The 12,044-nt window shown below is 38.8% G+C and overlaps 2 protein-coding genes across 4 annotated transcripts; one reads left to right on the top strand and one right to left on the bottom strand.

The window, feature by feature from the left end:
* The first annotated feature begins 852 nt into the window (after window positions 1-852).
* On the top strand, window positions 853-7,441 carry LOC105692191 (putative inorganic phosphate cotransporter). Of its 2 annotated transcripts, none has more exons than XM_048657639.1 (9): window positions 853-1,259; window positions 4,039-4,301; window positions 5,211-5,444; window positions 5,512-5,599; window positions 5,749-5,981; window positions 6,074-6,223; window positions 6,423-6,555; window positions 6,687-6,928; window positions 7,020-7,441. In XM_048657639.1, exons 1-9 carry the CDS (start codon window positions 1,178-1,180, stop codon window positions 7,194-7,196), a joined length of 1,602 nt encoding a protein of 533 aa, XP_048513596.1. In that variant the 5' UTR covers window positions 853-1,177; the 3' UTR covers window positions 7,197-7,441. The 2 variants fall into 2 exon arrangements, with proteins under 2 accessions (XP_048513596.1, XP_012266659.2); XM_012411236.3 differs by lacking the exon at window positions 853-1,259 and adding an exon at window positions 1,286-2,299.
* Window positions 7,442-9,472: 2,031 nt separating this feature from the next.
* Window positions 9,473-12,003, bottom strand: LOC105692192 (5-methylcytosine rRNA methyltransferase NSUN4). Of its 2 annotated transcripts, XM_012411237.3 has the most exons (9): window positions 11,869-12,003; window positions 11,560-11,742; window positions 11,303-11,485; window positions 10,879-11,236; window positions 10,519-10,701; window positions 10,165-10,451; window positions 9,953-10,077; window positions 9,740-9,877; window positions 9,473-9,656 (listed from the first exon to the last, which is right to left on the bottom strand). In XM_012411237.3, the coding sequence occupies exons 2-9, from the start codon at window positions 11,644-11,646 to the stop codon at window positions 9,515-9,517; spliced, it is 1,503 nt and encodes a 500-aa protein (XP_012266660.2). In that variant the 5' UTR covers window positions 11,647-11,742; window positions 11,869-12,003; the 3' UTR covers window positions 9,473-9,514. The 2 variants fall into 2 exon arrangements, with proteins under 2 accessions (XP_012266660.2, XP_012266662.2); XM_012411239.3 differs by lacking the exon at window positions 11,869-12,003 and having other exon boundaries at window positions 11,303-11,474; window positions 11,560-11,694.
* Window positions 12,004-12,044: the final 41 nt, after the last annotated feature.

The raw sequence follows: 12,044 nt of genomic DNA, 5'->3' as shown, positions 1-12,044 counted from the left end.
ATTTTCTATCTATTCATTATGGGTGACGAGATATTGCAGTCTCCAAGTCATCGTCCGAACTCAATGACGTTCAAATAGAAAAACCGAGAAAAAAAATATCGATTCAAACTCGATTTTGTTTTAATCGTGATCGTTACTTTTTGAATGAGAGCACTGTCGGCCGTTGATGTCATCACATGCATAAAGTTTTGGATTTCAACGTTTATAAAGATCACCTCCGTTTCAAGTACGTCGCTTTCTTTTCAACTCTCTTCATGGTCGAATTGAATTAAAATGCAGCTCTGTATGGCTACCCCCTATTATCTGTAAAGTTTAGCGCCACAAGTCATTTACTATTGTTTAGACCCTGGAAACAGTTGTTCCAATTGACTTTACTGTGATGTAGATAAGTTGCTCGCAGGCGGAAAGGTCGTCGGTCGATGTCGTTGCATCAGGTGTCTGATGAAATTGTTCCCAACTTGCGCGTAAAATTTTGCAACATCTCGTAACGATTTCTGCACTCCCAATTACGTATTTCTGAAATGACATAGTGGTCGATAAAAATCATCGGACTATGCGGTGTTCTGGTCCCCATTCATGAATTCTTTACATCCGTATCAATGAAGTTTCGATAGGTAATTCTTCAAAATGCTTGTCAAACGAACGTGTGTACACGCTATACTCTACTCTCAATTAGTCTCGCTGAGCCACTTCCGGACTTGTTCTCCACGTACAAGTATACACATGCATTTCGACCTTTTCGCGGTTTTGCGGTGCACGTGAGCAGACTTGGCTCGGTACCTCGACCGCTTCCCACATACGTGAGGAAAGTCATGCGCACCCGAAAGAACGTAACGGTCGATTAGTTGTTCTCAAATTCACGTAGCTACAGATATTTTCGGCAGACTAGTCAAACGCAGCTAAGAACGACGATGACGGTGATAATTCAGTTAAAATTTTTACATTACGCGGCCGATGATCTCCTTGCAGAGCTTGTGAAATTGTTAACCGATGGGCGAGAATGTTCTCCATCCTCGAACGATGAGAAAAGATAGCAAATATCCTCCGCCATGATTACAACATTTCTGATATCGCAAGTACCGGGTGTTGTTGTCACAGTGTGCGGAAGTTTGTCGTATGGACGATTAAAAAAAAACGAAGTGAATGAAAAGAAATTTGGAAAAATTCAACGGTGATTATGTCTTCGACAAAAAGAAAAAGTGAATCTCCATCGTTTCGAGGAGCACGATTTTCGTTGATCGAAAAAGATCAATGCCTCTGTACGTATACTTTTTTAGCGATAAGACTGCAACAATATTCACGAAGAAGAAACATTGCTTACGTATGTCTAATCTAAAAAGACCGCCGGTTATCTCGTCGGATGATTTTTAGAAACGTGATAAATGTTTAGCTCCGATTAAAATTTAGCAGAAGTAAATTAACATCGCTTAACAAGACAGCAAATGTAAATACTTCAATATCAAATTTTGCATCGAGAAGCGATAACGAAATAATTTCAAACCAACATAGTTATTAATAATTCTATCGTTTTATTTGGAGCGGTGATGTAACGAGAGTTCGCAAGAAATCAAACCATCTATAATAAACGAACGCCTATGTCCGTATCGAACGCACATTTTCCCGTGTAATGATTTATAAATGGATCCAACCGTGAGCTTGCGGTTGTATGTAGAGCACGTGGTGAAAAATAGTTCTGGGAAACAATAAACTGAGAGCCACTGAGAATGGGTTCAAAGGATTGTGAAGATCGATGCCTGCTTCGGCGCAGATTCGGCTAAACTTTACGGGGTTGACATACGGTCTTGTACGTGCACTTGTAACCCGCATCCTCCAACAGGTACATGTACATGAAAATCAACCGGAGATCAGGCAACCGAGATTCGCGGACGATGGTGGTGGCAGCGCATTTATAGATAGAAGCGAGCGTTCAAGTTTTGCTGATGCAAACCCCGTACAAACGCCGACACATCCACAGTTTCGCGAGGAGCGTCAACCCTTGAGGAATCGCGCGAGCTTTTCAACTCTGGAGCTGATCTGAACTCCGCTGTTGCAGAATCTGTCAGTCTGCCTTGGCGCGTACACGTGTTCGGAAGCTGCGTGGATCATCTCGCGACTATTATGTTAAAAAACTATCGGTGCAATCGCCTCTAGATCTTGATTTTTTGCATATCTTTCGAATTCACGCGCTGTTTATTATTAGTCCGGTACGTGGGTGAAACGAATCCAGTTCGTGCCCAACGGCTTAAAATTAACCTGTGGATTAAATCAACCATGGCAGTGGAAGCGGTTGATCGTAGTGGTAAGTCCACGATTTTTTTTTATTATTTTTTTTTTTTTAATCAAATTTTGAAGGGATAATCTGATCCGTTCGAGTTCATATAAGCGTCGACCTTGGGTGTCCTTGTGATTCCTTAGAACCGAAAGTTTTTTAAACATCAATCAGAAACGCACAACGTGTCATGGTGGTGAGGGTTTTTTTTGACAATCTTAACGTTGTGCAAAAAAAACATTTAATTGGTAAATACTGTACGAATCGATGAAGTTATGCATAGGACATTTTCCCGCCACTCTGACCCACGCCCATCGACTTTGACCTCGTTCGTCCTTGGGGATGCCTCGGTCCACGAAACGTTGAAAATTTTTTTGAGCACCTATCAACCCAAACACGTTAATTGATGTCTTCGTCTGTAAAAGCGCGAAATGCAGAGTCAAAAATATTATACTTCCTACTGTTCCGATATGGGTTCAAGAACTCCGACCTTGGGTCAAGGACGTTCTTGCATTTCGTCAAAAATGAACCGCGGGATTCTCTGTACTCATTCACGAAGCGAGCCACAATAATATAGGATGATCTAAAGAGTGAGAGGATCCAGTAAGTGGGTTCGTGAACCTATACGGTCACTTGAAAGCAAGTAAATATATTAGCTAATTTACTTGCACGCTGTTTCTCTGATTATCGAGTTGCAAGTATTTGTGAAAGTTACGATTGTGATATAAAATGCCGCACCTTATGTTGTATACGCACGTGACATTCGTACCATTAGCTGGGAAATCTTTCAATTTTAATGCAACGTCCCAATACGAAAAAGTTCCAAATGCTTCACGACGATAGATATATCCTCGCTACCAAATTAGAACGTTTATGCAAAAAAAAACGCGAATACGAATCGGAACTCTCGATATAATGCGATAATCTTATCATTTAAATAACGTAATTAATGATAATACGTCTCATTACTCTTTGCATACATGTAGATTGCCAGCTCTCCGAGTCATTTATAATTCTATGAATGCTAATGCACGCACACGTTTCACTGTCACTCGTTATATTGCTCATAGTTTGTTCACTCATCCTTTGATTTCATCAGCAGATGCGTACCTGTGTTAACGTTGGTTGCCGAAGAAATGGAGAATTAGCTCAGGCTCCAGCGAGCTGTGTAAATGATACGTACACTTATACGTATCTGGTTGAGATAATTGTACATGCAACAGCACATGAACATGCAAATTTAGCTAGTTTTCCCCTAAGACTAAGTGACACTTGAAAATCAGCAACGGGTACGTGAGTTCATCGAAAAAACTCGTGAAAAAGTAGCAGTTTTTTTATTTTCAAATCACCCAATGACGTCGAATGAATGATCACAAAAGTGGAACCGGGCCATAAATCTTCTGTGAATACGTAGCAACAATTTGACGGAGACAGGTCGATAGTTTAATTCAACAGCAGCTATAAAAACGTGTCGAGTACCAGGGCGGTCCTAGAAATAAAATCTATTCCATTGCAAGGCATTGACCGCGGGTATTATAATTGGCTGAAAGATATAGTATACAATTATACATGTACATCTTGGATCATACTCATACTGAAATCGACTTGACCAAAATGTTGACCATCTCCGAATCGGTTCAAGATTTGTGAATATTTTTATCAGTCAATGATATAAATATTTCATTTATTGGCACTTTTTTCGATGAGTAAATATTACATCAAACTTTTCGTTCTGATTTAATGATCGAATCCATTGAAAATCTCTCTAGCAAATGGCGCGGCTGCAAAGTGTCTTCTGCCGGCCCGATACTTGATGGCGATAATGGGATCGGTCGGCCTAGCTATCGTCTATGGGTTTAAGGTCAACGTGAGCGTCGCTATCGTAGCGATGGTCAATCATACAGCTATCAAAATTGCTCCCTCCAAACTCACGACTCATCTAACAAATGGGACCCTGATATTTGCTACCCCTGCACCACCCGTTTGTGATACCGAAGGAGTTACCAGCAAGCATACCGCAGAGACGAATGTCGTAAGTATATTTTTATACCATTCATTGGTAAAAATTTGAAAGAGCTGATCATTTCTTTCGACTCAATACAGTTCTCGTGATACTTGAATTTTTTTTCAACCAATTTTTCCAAATGAAATACTACAATTTGGCACATTGCCTTAGCTTTTTTGGACAAATGTTGCATACAACGTGCGGTACAAGAATACCTACGATCTGTAGCTACATGTATCGTCGTATTCCTCGGATATTTATGTGCATTGACTTGGATTCTGTGTCGCTCTGATCATTTTTCTTTTTTTGTGCTCATCTCGCGGGTTATCCGTGCGTGACACCAAGATGATAATTATATAAAATCGTATAATACGTAGTCATGAGATAAACTTTCATATGACGTACAGCATACAGGGTTTCAAAATTGAAGCCTAAATATTTTCACTGTCATAAAAAAAATCAAATTCAATCGAATGTGCTGCATATGCGACACAAAGGGTACGGTTGCCAAAAAAATTCGAATGGTGATAAAAATTATTTTCAAACGATTCTGATGCGTGGGAGATAACATTAGCTCGTGCTTATCGTTTTTCTGAGTGATCCTATTTTTAATACCGTAAATCGTAAAATGAGAATACCGACCTAGATTAATAAATTTTCACCGGCGAAAAATTTATACAGCTATAATTTTATCCAAGAGCTTATTTTGTGATTTCCAGGAGTCTTAAAATTATCTTATGTACTTTCTTATGTTGGTTCGTTGAGCAAGTGGCTACTACTTTATATTTGGAAACGCGTGTACGAACATATTGTTATTGTCGAAATGATCAATAAAGGAGACAGAGATTGGCGAAACCCCAAATCTTCGACTGATTGGGAGACCGCATTCTCTAAATAGAAACCACCTAATCAGAACGATTGGCTCATTGATCACAGGATGGTCCTTTTCCCTGGAACGAATCACTGCAAGGCCTCATTCTATCCGCGTACTTTTGGGGCTATATCATTACGCAGTTACCCGGTGGTCGAGTTGCCGAACTTTTCTCAGCAAGATGGGTCATGAATGGATCGGTCATCCTCAACGCCGTGGCGTCCGTTCTTTCCCCGCTGGCCGCACAACTACACGTTTCGTTATTCATCATAATGCGATTTGCCCAAGGCCTTGGAGGGGTGAATAATCATATGGAAAATTATTCAATATTTCCCCTGCAACGTTATTATAATCTCTTGATTTCAGGGTGTCACATTTCCCGCGATGCACGTGATGATTTCGAAATGGGCACCTCCTGAGGAAAGGAGCATTCTTTCGTCAATCGTTTACGCAGGTACATACCTAATGCTGCGACGTCGAAAGATAGATACCCGCGCGCTGGCAAATTACGATCTAGAATCTTAAGAGATCGGTACAAGAATTCTTTCTTCGGCCGAGTTCCGAAGTAAAAAAGCTACTAATGCATCCATAATTTCTTCATAGGTACTGCCCTAGGCACTGTCATTTCGATCCTTCTGTCTGGCGTACTGGCTGCCAATCTTGGATGGGCTTCGGTATTTTATATAGAAGGAGCTCTATCTCTTATTTGGTGCATCGGCTGGGCGTTTATTGTACAGGACTCTCCGGAATCGCAGACCAGATTTATCACTCAAGGGGAAAAGGATTATATAGCCACCTCATTGGGTCAGAGTCAGAGCAAAGCAGGGACCAAAAAGGTGGAGTAGATTTCGTAGTGAACTTGGACCAAACGAATCTGTAGGTTTTTTTTTTCAACCATGTTCGTATGCATAACGTGTTTGGCTTACAGAAACCACCAGTACCTTGGAGACAAGTTATAACGTCACTTCCGTTTTTGGCGATCTTGGTATCACACGTTTGCAGCAACTTTGGATGGTATATGTTGTTAACGGAGTTACCAACTTTTATGAATCAGATTCTCAAATTTAATATGAATGAGGTAATTGTAATAGTAATGAGTATTTCTGTTGTTGAATTATCACTTGTTGAGAGAAACTTGAAAGGGTGCCTAAATTGTTGATGGAATTTACCGCTCCTTCGGTCTCCCACAATTATTCATAAATCAATTGATTTCTGATTTTTTAAAGCTGAATAATTGTGAAATTCTCTTCTATTTTATTGTAATATTCGTCTTACAGAATGCTGCTCTTTCTGCAATGCCGTTCCTCTGTATGTGGTTCTTTACAATGATACTCAGTAAAACTCTGGCCATTATGCAGTCCAAACATTGGATTTCGATTTCCGTATCGCGAAAAATAGCGACACTGTTCGGTGAGCACCGATTGCCATAAATAATCGAATTTCTATTCAGGTCTTGCGGTGATCTGAGAAGCTTGAAAAATTCTATGATAGTGTCAAAAATTTATACGTTTTGTCACTTAATCATGATGTTTATTTTACAGCATCATTTGTTCCTATGATATGTTTGATTGGCGTCTGTTACGTTGGATGCAACCGGAACTTGGCCGTCGTTTTGATGACGATTGGGGTAACTTGCATAGGTGGAATGTACTGCGGTTTTCTTTCTAATCATATTGATATTGCTCCAAACTTTGCTGGAACTCTGGTCGCTATCACAAATACATTCGCGACCATACCAGGATTTATAGTTCCGATATTTGTTGGGAAATTGACTGAAGGCAACGTGAGTATTTGTATCAATTTTTTATTATCAACATTGTCAATTCGGACAGTAATTGAGCGTAGTAAAACTATATACATATTTATATTTCCAGCAAACCATCGAAGCATGGAGAATTATCTTTTTTGTGACGGTAGGACTGTATATAGTGGAGATTTTGGCTTACACGATATTTGGAAGCGCGGAGGAACAGCCTTGGAATGAATCGGGAGTAATCGATGAAGAATCACCGGATCAAACTGTTCCACTAAAAGAAAGACATGCTGAATGATTGAGTCATGGTAAAAATGCTGTGAGTCAAACAAAAATCACATGTATCAATAGGTATAGTAGCCTGCGAACTGATCTTAGCTTTAAGTTAACAGATGTTTATTGAACACAGTTTAGCCGAATCAAATATTTTTATAAGTAGTAGGATGGGTCGGAATTTTTTTTTTTTATTTTCTTAGCATGGGGGCAGAATTTGTACGTGATAAAAAAAGACAATTTTTCAAATGTGGAAAATATTTTTGACTTGATATTTTCTATTATCTAAAAATTGTCGATTGTGATTGTTTTTTACTCGTTCACTGTTCAAAATTTTCTTCCTATTATTTTTCTAATTCAAGTATAAAATCAAAAAATTACATGCTCTTTTTCTGACTTGAAATTAAAGTCGAGTCGGGGAGCCCGAGCTTTGCTGGAGTCAGGTAGCCAGCAGGGTAGCGCTTTGTTGTGAGACGTCACCTTCGGGGTTGAGCAGAGGTGACGCCCCACAACAAACCGCGCGCCCGTGGCTACCTGACTCCAGTTTAGCTCTCTTGTAGACCGAGTAATTCGAATATTTCGACCCATGCATGGATTGCGACGAATCAAAGTGGGTCTACGACTAAAACCAAGCGATATGTCTTAATTTTTCTGCTCCCAACAGCGAATAATTGATGATCACTCGATTGATTTTCGAGCAAAAAATAAATCATTGTTTTAATTGAGTTTAATATGCTTTTCTTACGTATTTTGGCCTCAGGAATCCGAATTTGAAAGAAAAATTGATCTGTCTCTAAAATTGACCGAGTTATCGCCGATTTTCAGCTTTTTGGGGTCAAAAATTAAAAATTGATTTTTTAGTCTATCCTAATGTAATTTGAGCTCAGGAATCCGAATCCGGAAGAAAAATTGATCTATCTTTAAAAATGACCGAGTTATCCCCATTTTTTCGCGATTTTTGGTACAAATTCGAGGATATCTCGAAGGAAAAAAATCGTAGCTCAATTTGGACAACGGATTCGTGTTCCTGAGGTCAAAATACATAAGAAAAGTGCCATACGATCAATTTTAAAGAATAAAAATTTTTGGTCAAAATTTGAAAAAATCGTAAGGGGTACCCCTTGGAAAAATCTCAAATTTTGGCCAAAAATTTTTATTTTTTAAAATTGATCGTATGGCACTTTTCTTATGTATTTTGACCTCAGGAACACGAATCCGTTGTCCAAATTGAGCTACGATTTTTTCCCTTCGAGATATCCTCGAATTTGTACCAAAAATCGCGAAAAAATGGGGATAACTCGGTCATTTTTAAAGATAGATCAATTTTTCTTCCGGATTCGGATTCCTGAGCTCAAATTACATTAGGATAGACTAAAAAATCAATTTTTAATTTTTGACCCCAAAAAGCTGAAAATCGGCGATAACTCGGTCAATTTTAGAGACAGATCAATTTTTCTTTCAAATTCGGATTCCTGAGGCCAAAATACGTAAGAAAAGCATATTAAACTCAATTAAAACAATGATTTATTTTTTGCTCGAAAATCAATCGAGTGATCATCAATTATTCGCTGTTGGGAGCAGAAAAATTAAGACATATCGCTTGGTTTTAGTCGTAGACCCACTTTGATTCGTCGCAATCCATGCATGGGTCGAAATATTCGAATTACTCGGTCTACAAGAGAGCTAAACTGGAGTCAGGTAGCCACGGGCGCGCGGTTTGTTGTGGGGCGTCACCTCTGCTCAACCCCGAAGGTGACGTCTCACAACAAAGCGCTACCCTGCTGGCTACCTGACTCCAGCAAAGCTCGGGCTCCCCGACTCGACTTTAATTTCAAGTCAGAAAAAGAGCATGTAATTTTTTGATTTTATACTTGAATTAGAAAAATAATAGGAAGAAAATTTTGAACAGTGAACGAGTAAAAAACAATCACAATCGACAATTTTCAGATAATAGAAAATATCAAGTCAAAAATATTTTCCACATTTGAAAAATTGTCTTTTTTTATCACGTACAAATTCTGCCCCCATGCTAAGAAAATAAAAAAAAAAATTTCCGACCCACCCTAATGTCCAAGTTTATATTTATTCTACTAATCGTTAGTTTTATAGTTCATTCAATCAAGAGACTAATTAACTATCTGTTCATAAGTCATTGTTGACACATGATCCTACTCGACCTGTTTAGTTGTATGCATAACATAGCAAATTACAAACTCCGTCAGTTTTAATTCGGACATACTACAAGTACTGTCTTTATTTGTTCTATAAGTTGTGGTAGGGTTCATATTTGAATGAGTCTTGTCAATAAATAATGTGAGTCGTAACCGAGTTCCCTCACCTTTATTATTCTACCTTTATTATTTTACAAAAATACATGGGTCCAAAATTGTTGCCGAGAGAAGGTACGACGACTTGCCCATATTTCAGACCAAGTTTGGAGAAATTAAAAATATACTTCAGTGGTTGCAGCGATGCGGACATGTTTCTACAACAACAAATCAATCAGGTTTAAGACATATCTCCAAGACTATTAAGAATGAATAGTCAGGATAATGGAATGTATCTTACCTGACTACAAAGGTGGAATTTGTTTCTTCATAAGATTTTTTGAGAGCCATCTGTACAACACCATCGTTTTGTATGGGACTCAAAGAACAAGTTGAGTAAACGACTGTACCACCCGGCCGTACGATCTTCAGAGCATTTCTGTTAGCAAAAATTTTTATATGAATCCAATACACGTGAATTTTTTGACTTTGTTCGCAAAGCAATTAAACGTACAAAAGAATCTCCGCTTGTAATTCTGGGAGCTGTAATCTTTCTTTAATCCTAGAGCTTTTGAAGATGTTGTTGTCATCTTCATGCAAAGAGTGTCTGTCTGTTGTACAAGGTACATCGACTAAAATCTGTAAGTGAAAGAAAATCATAGATTTCATTCATTCAGTGATGATGTGAAACAAGGATCGAAAGTTGTCTAGTTCTTTGTAACTCACCTTATTGTACACATCTTGGTCAGTAATATCTCTCGCATCAGCCAAAGATATTGACAACTGAGCTGGTGAGAAAGCCATCCCATTCAGATACTGATCGAACACGCTCTGTAATCTGGAAGTTCGGGATTGTTTATTGTCATTAGCGACCACTGTGGATGGCAGAAGAGTTTGTAATACTGCTAGAGTTTTTCCACCGGGTGCAGCACACATGTCTAAAACGTCATCATGGGCCTGGAGATCCAATGCCAACACCGGCAGAATGGAGCCACCGTCTAGCAGATAGTAGTCTAGAAAAAAGTGAATGATCAAGTGGTGGCAGTGTCAGTTTCACGATTAATAACAATAATGGCTTACCCAGAACACCCGTGCTCCCTTTTCTTGGAGATTTGAATCTGGTATCGTTTTCTTCTTCATAAGTGTAGATATTTAGGAATTTTGGGAACCTCAACTTCCGTTCTTTTTCTACTTTTACTGTAAGATTGGAACTATCCCTGAATCGGTCGAATTGTTCCGACTCCAGGATATAATCCTCCATACCTAAATTCGAAACATAATGAAGTGATCCATCATTATAACTACTAATTTGCAGTAACTTTAGATCATTCTACAAATATTGAAAGCCAGTTCTACATGAAGTACAAGTGAATTACTTAAGGCATTACTAGTGAAACAATTTCAAGTTTCAGGTAGGTAAGAGTAGTGGTCGTAACTCACCTTTCAATTTGGTAGCAGGAATATATTGGTATAAGGAACTGAAAACTAGATCCTTATTGGGATCAATAATTCGATCTTCATCCAAGTCTTTTTCACTTTTGCTGTCTGCTATTGACAATAAGTTCATCTGCTGCTTTGTGTTGGGGGTTCCATCACCATTATTAGTTTCATCATCAGAATCTGAATCTGAAACTTGTGCTAAGGACTGATTCTGAGACTGGTCTTCACAGATAGTCAAGTCCTCAGTTTCCTCTTTTGAAACAACAGCCTTTCGTCTTTCTCTATTCCGTGTATGTCGTGGTTTTAATAACTTTTGTTGAGCATAGTAAAGAGTCCTTAAGTTAATAGCGCCTGTGTTCTAATGGAGAGAAAGATTTTAGTAGAACTATAGATTTTATAGATTTGACAAGCCTCAAAGACGAACCTGTAAAGTTTCGCTGATTTTTTCTGTATCACTGAAGTTATTAACCAACGCCATATACTTTCTATCTGGAGCCAGCAATGCAGTCCTAATATCATGCCAAGTATTTCCATAGACAGTTTGGTAGAAATCGTCGAAATGCTCCAAAGCTTTTCCCGTTGACGTTTTTTTATTTCTAATTACGGACTGAGATATGAATTACCTATTACTAGTAGCAATAAGATTTTCAAGTTATGAGGTTATTCACCAGCGATACCTACCCAATGATCGTCTGCGTGTTTGCATCTTACAGGTATCCTGACGATTGCCTGTAATTTTAATCGCTTGGTAATCTGTGTAATCAACATTTTAACTGACACGTCGAATTACTACTGCAATTAATTCAAGACATCAAAACTTTATTGTTTGGCTACGTCTTCCCCTGCGGCTTCAGGCTTCATAACCTGAAACGCAACAAAAATTCAATTATTCCTTATTCTGGTATCAGCTGCAAGCGCTGAAAATCTAGAGGGAAAGAGACAGAGCTTGCAGTAAGTCCAATAGTGTGATAGAGACACAATATTACTCACAGCGCTACTAGCAAATATCGGAATTGGAATGGTATCGATGGTATATTATTTCGCTACTGGTAGGCTGCTATTTTGGTTGTCCTTGACCAATCAGAATAAAGAGAATTATTGACTTGTCGATTACCACATTCGGACACTTTGGCGCTGACAGCGGCAATGGTCTGGCAGTTCGTCGC

The sequence above is a fragment of the Athalia rosae genome, chromosome 6, assembly GCF_917208135.1.
Source record: "Athalia rosae chromosome 6, iyAthRosa1.1, whole genome shotgun sequence".
NCBI lineage: Eukaryota > Metazoa > Arthropoda > Insecta > Hymenoptera > Athaliidae > Athalia > Athalia rosae.
This window is presented reverse-complemented; position numbering and strand designations above follow the sequence as displayed.

What these genes read in the sequence shown, in the direction of transcription:
- LOC105692192 (XM_012411237.3), bottom strand. Translation starts at nt 11,646, where the DNA reads ATGTTGATTACACAGATTACCAAGCGATTAAAATTACAGGCAATCGTC. An exon ending in TCCTGCTACCAAATTGAAAG is followed by an intron (nt 10,702 to 10,878) that starts GTGAGTTACGAC and finishes TTTCGAATTTAG; the next exon opens with GTATGGAGGATTATATCCTG. An exon ending in AGGGAGCACGGGTGTTCTGG is followed by an intron (nt 10,452 to 10,518) that starts GTAAGCCATTAT and finishes ACTTTTTTCTAG; the next exon opens with ACTACTATCTGCTAGACGGT.
- LOC105692191 (XM_048657639.1), top strand. Translation starts at nt 1,178, where the DNA reads ATGTCTTCGACAAAAAGAAAAAGTGAATCTCCATCGTTTCGAGGAGCA. An exon ending in ATACCGCAGAGACGAATGTC is followed by an intron (nt 4,302 to 5,210) that starts GTAAGTATATTT and finishes CATTGATCACAG; the next exon opens with GATGGTCCTTTTCCCTGGAA. An exon ending in GGAAATTGACTGAAGGCAAC is followed by an intron (nt 6,929 to 7,019) that starts GTGAGTATTTGT and finishes TTATATTTCCAG; the next exon opens with CAAACCATCGAAGCATGGAG.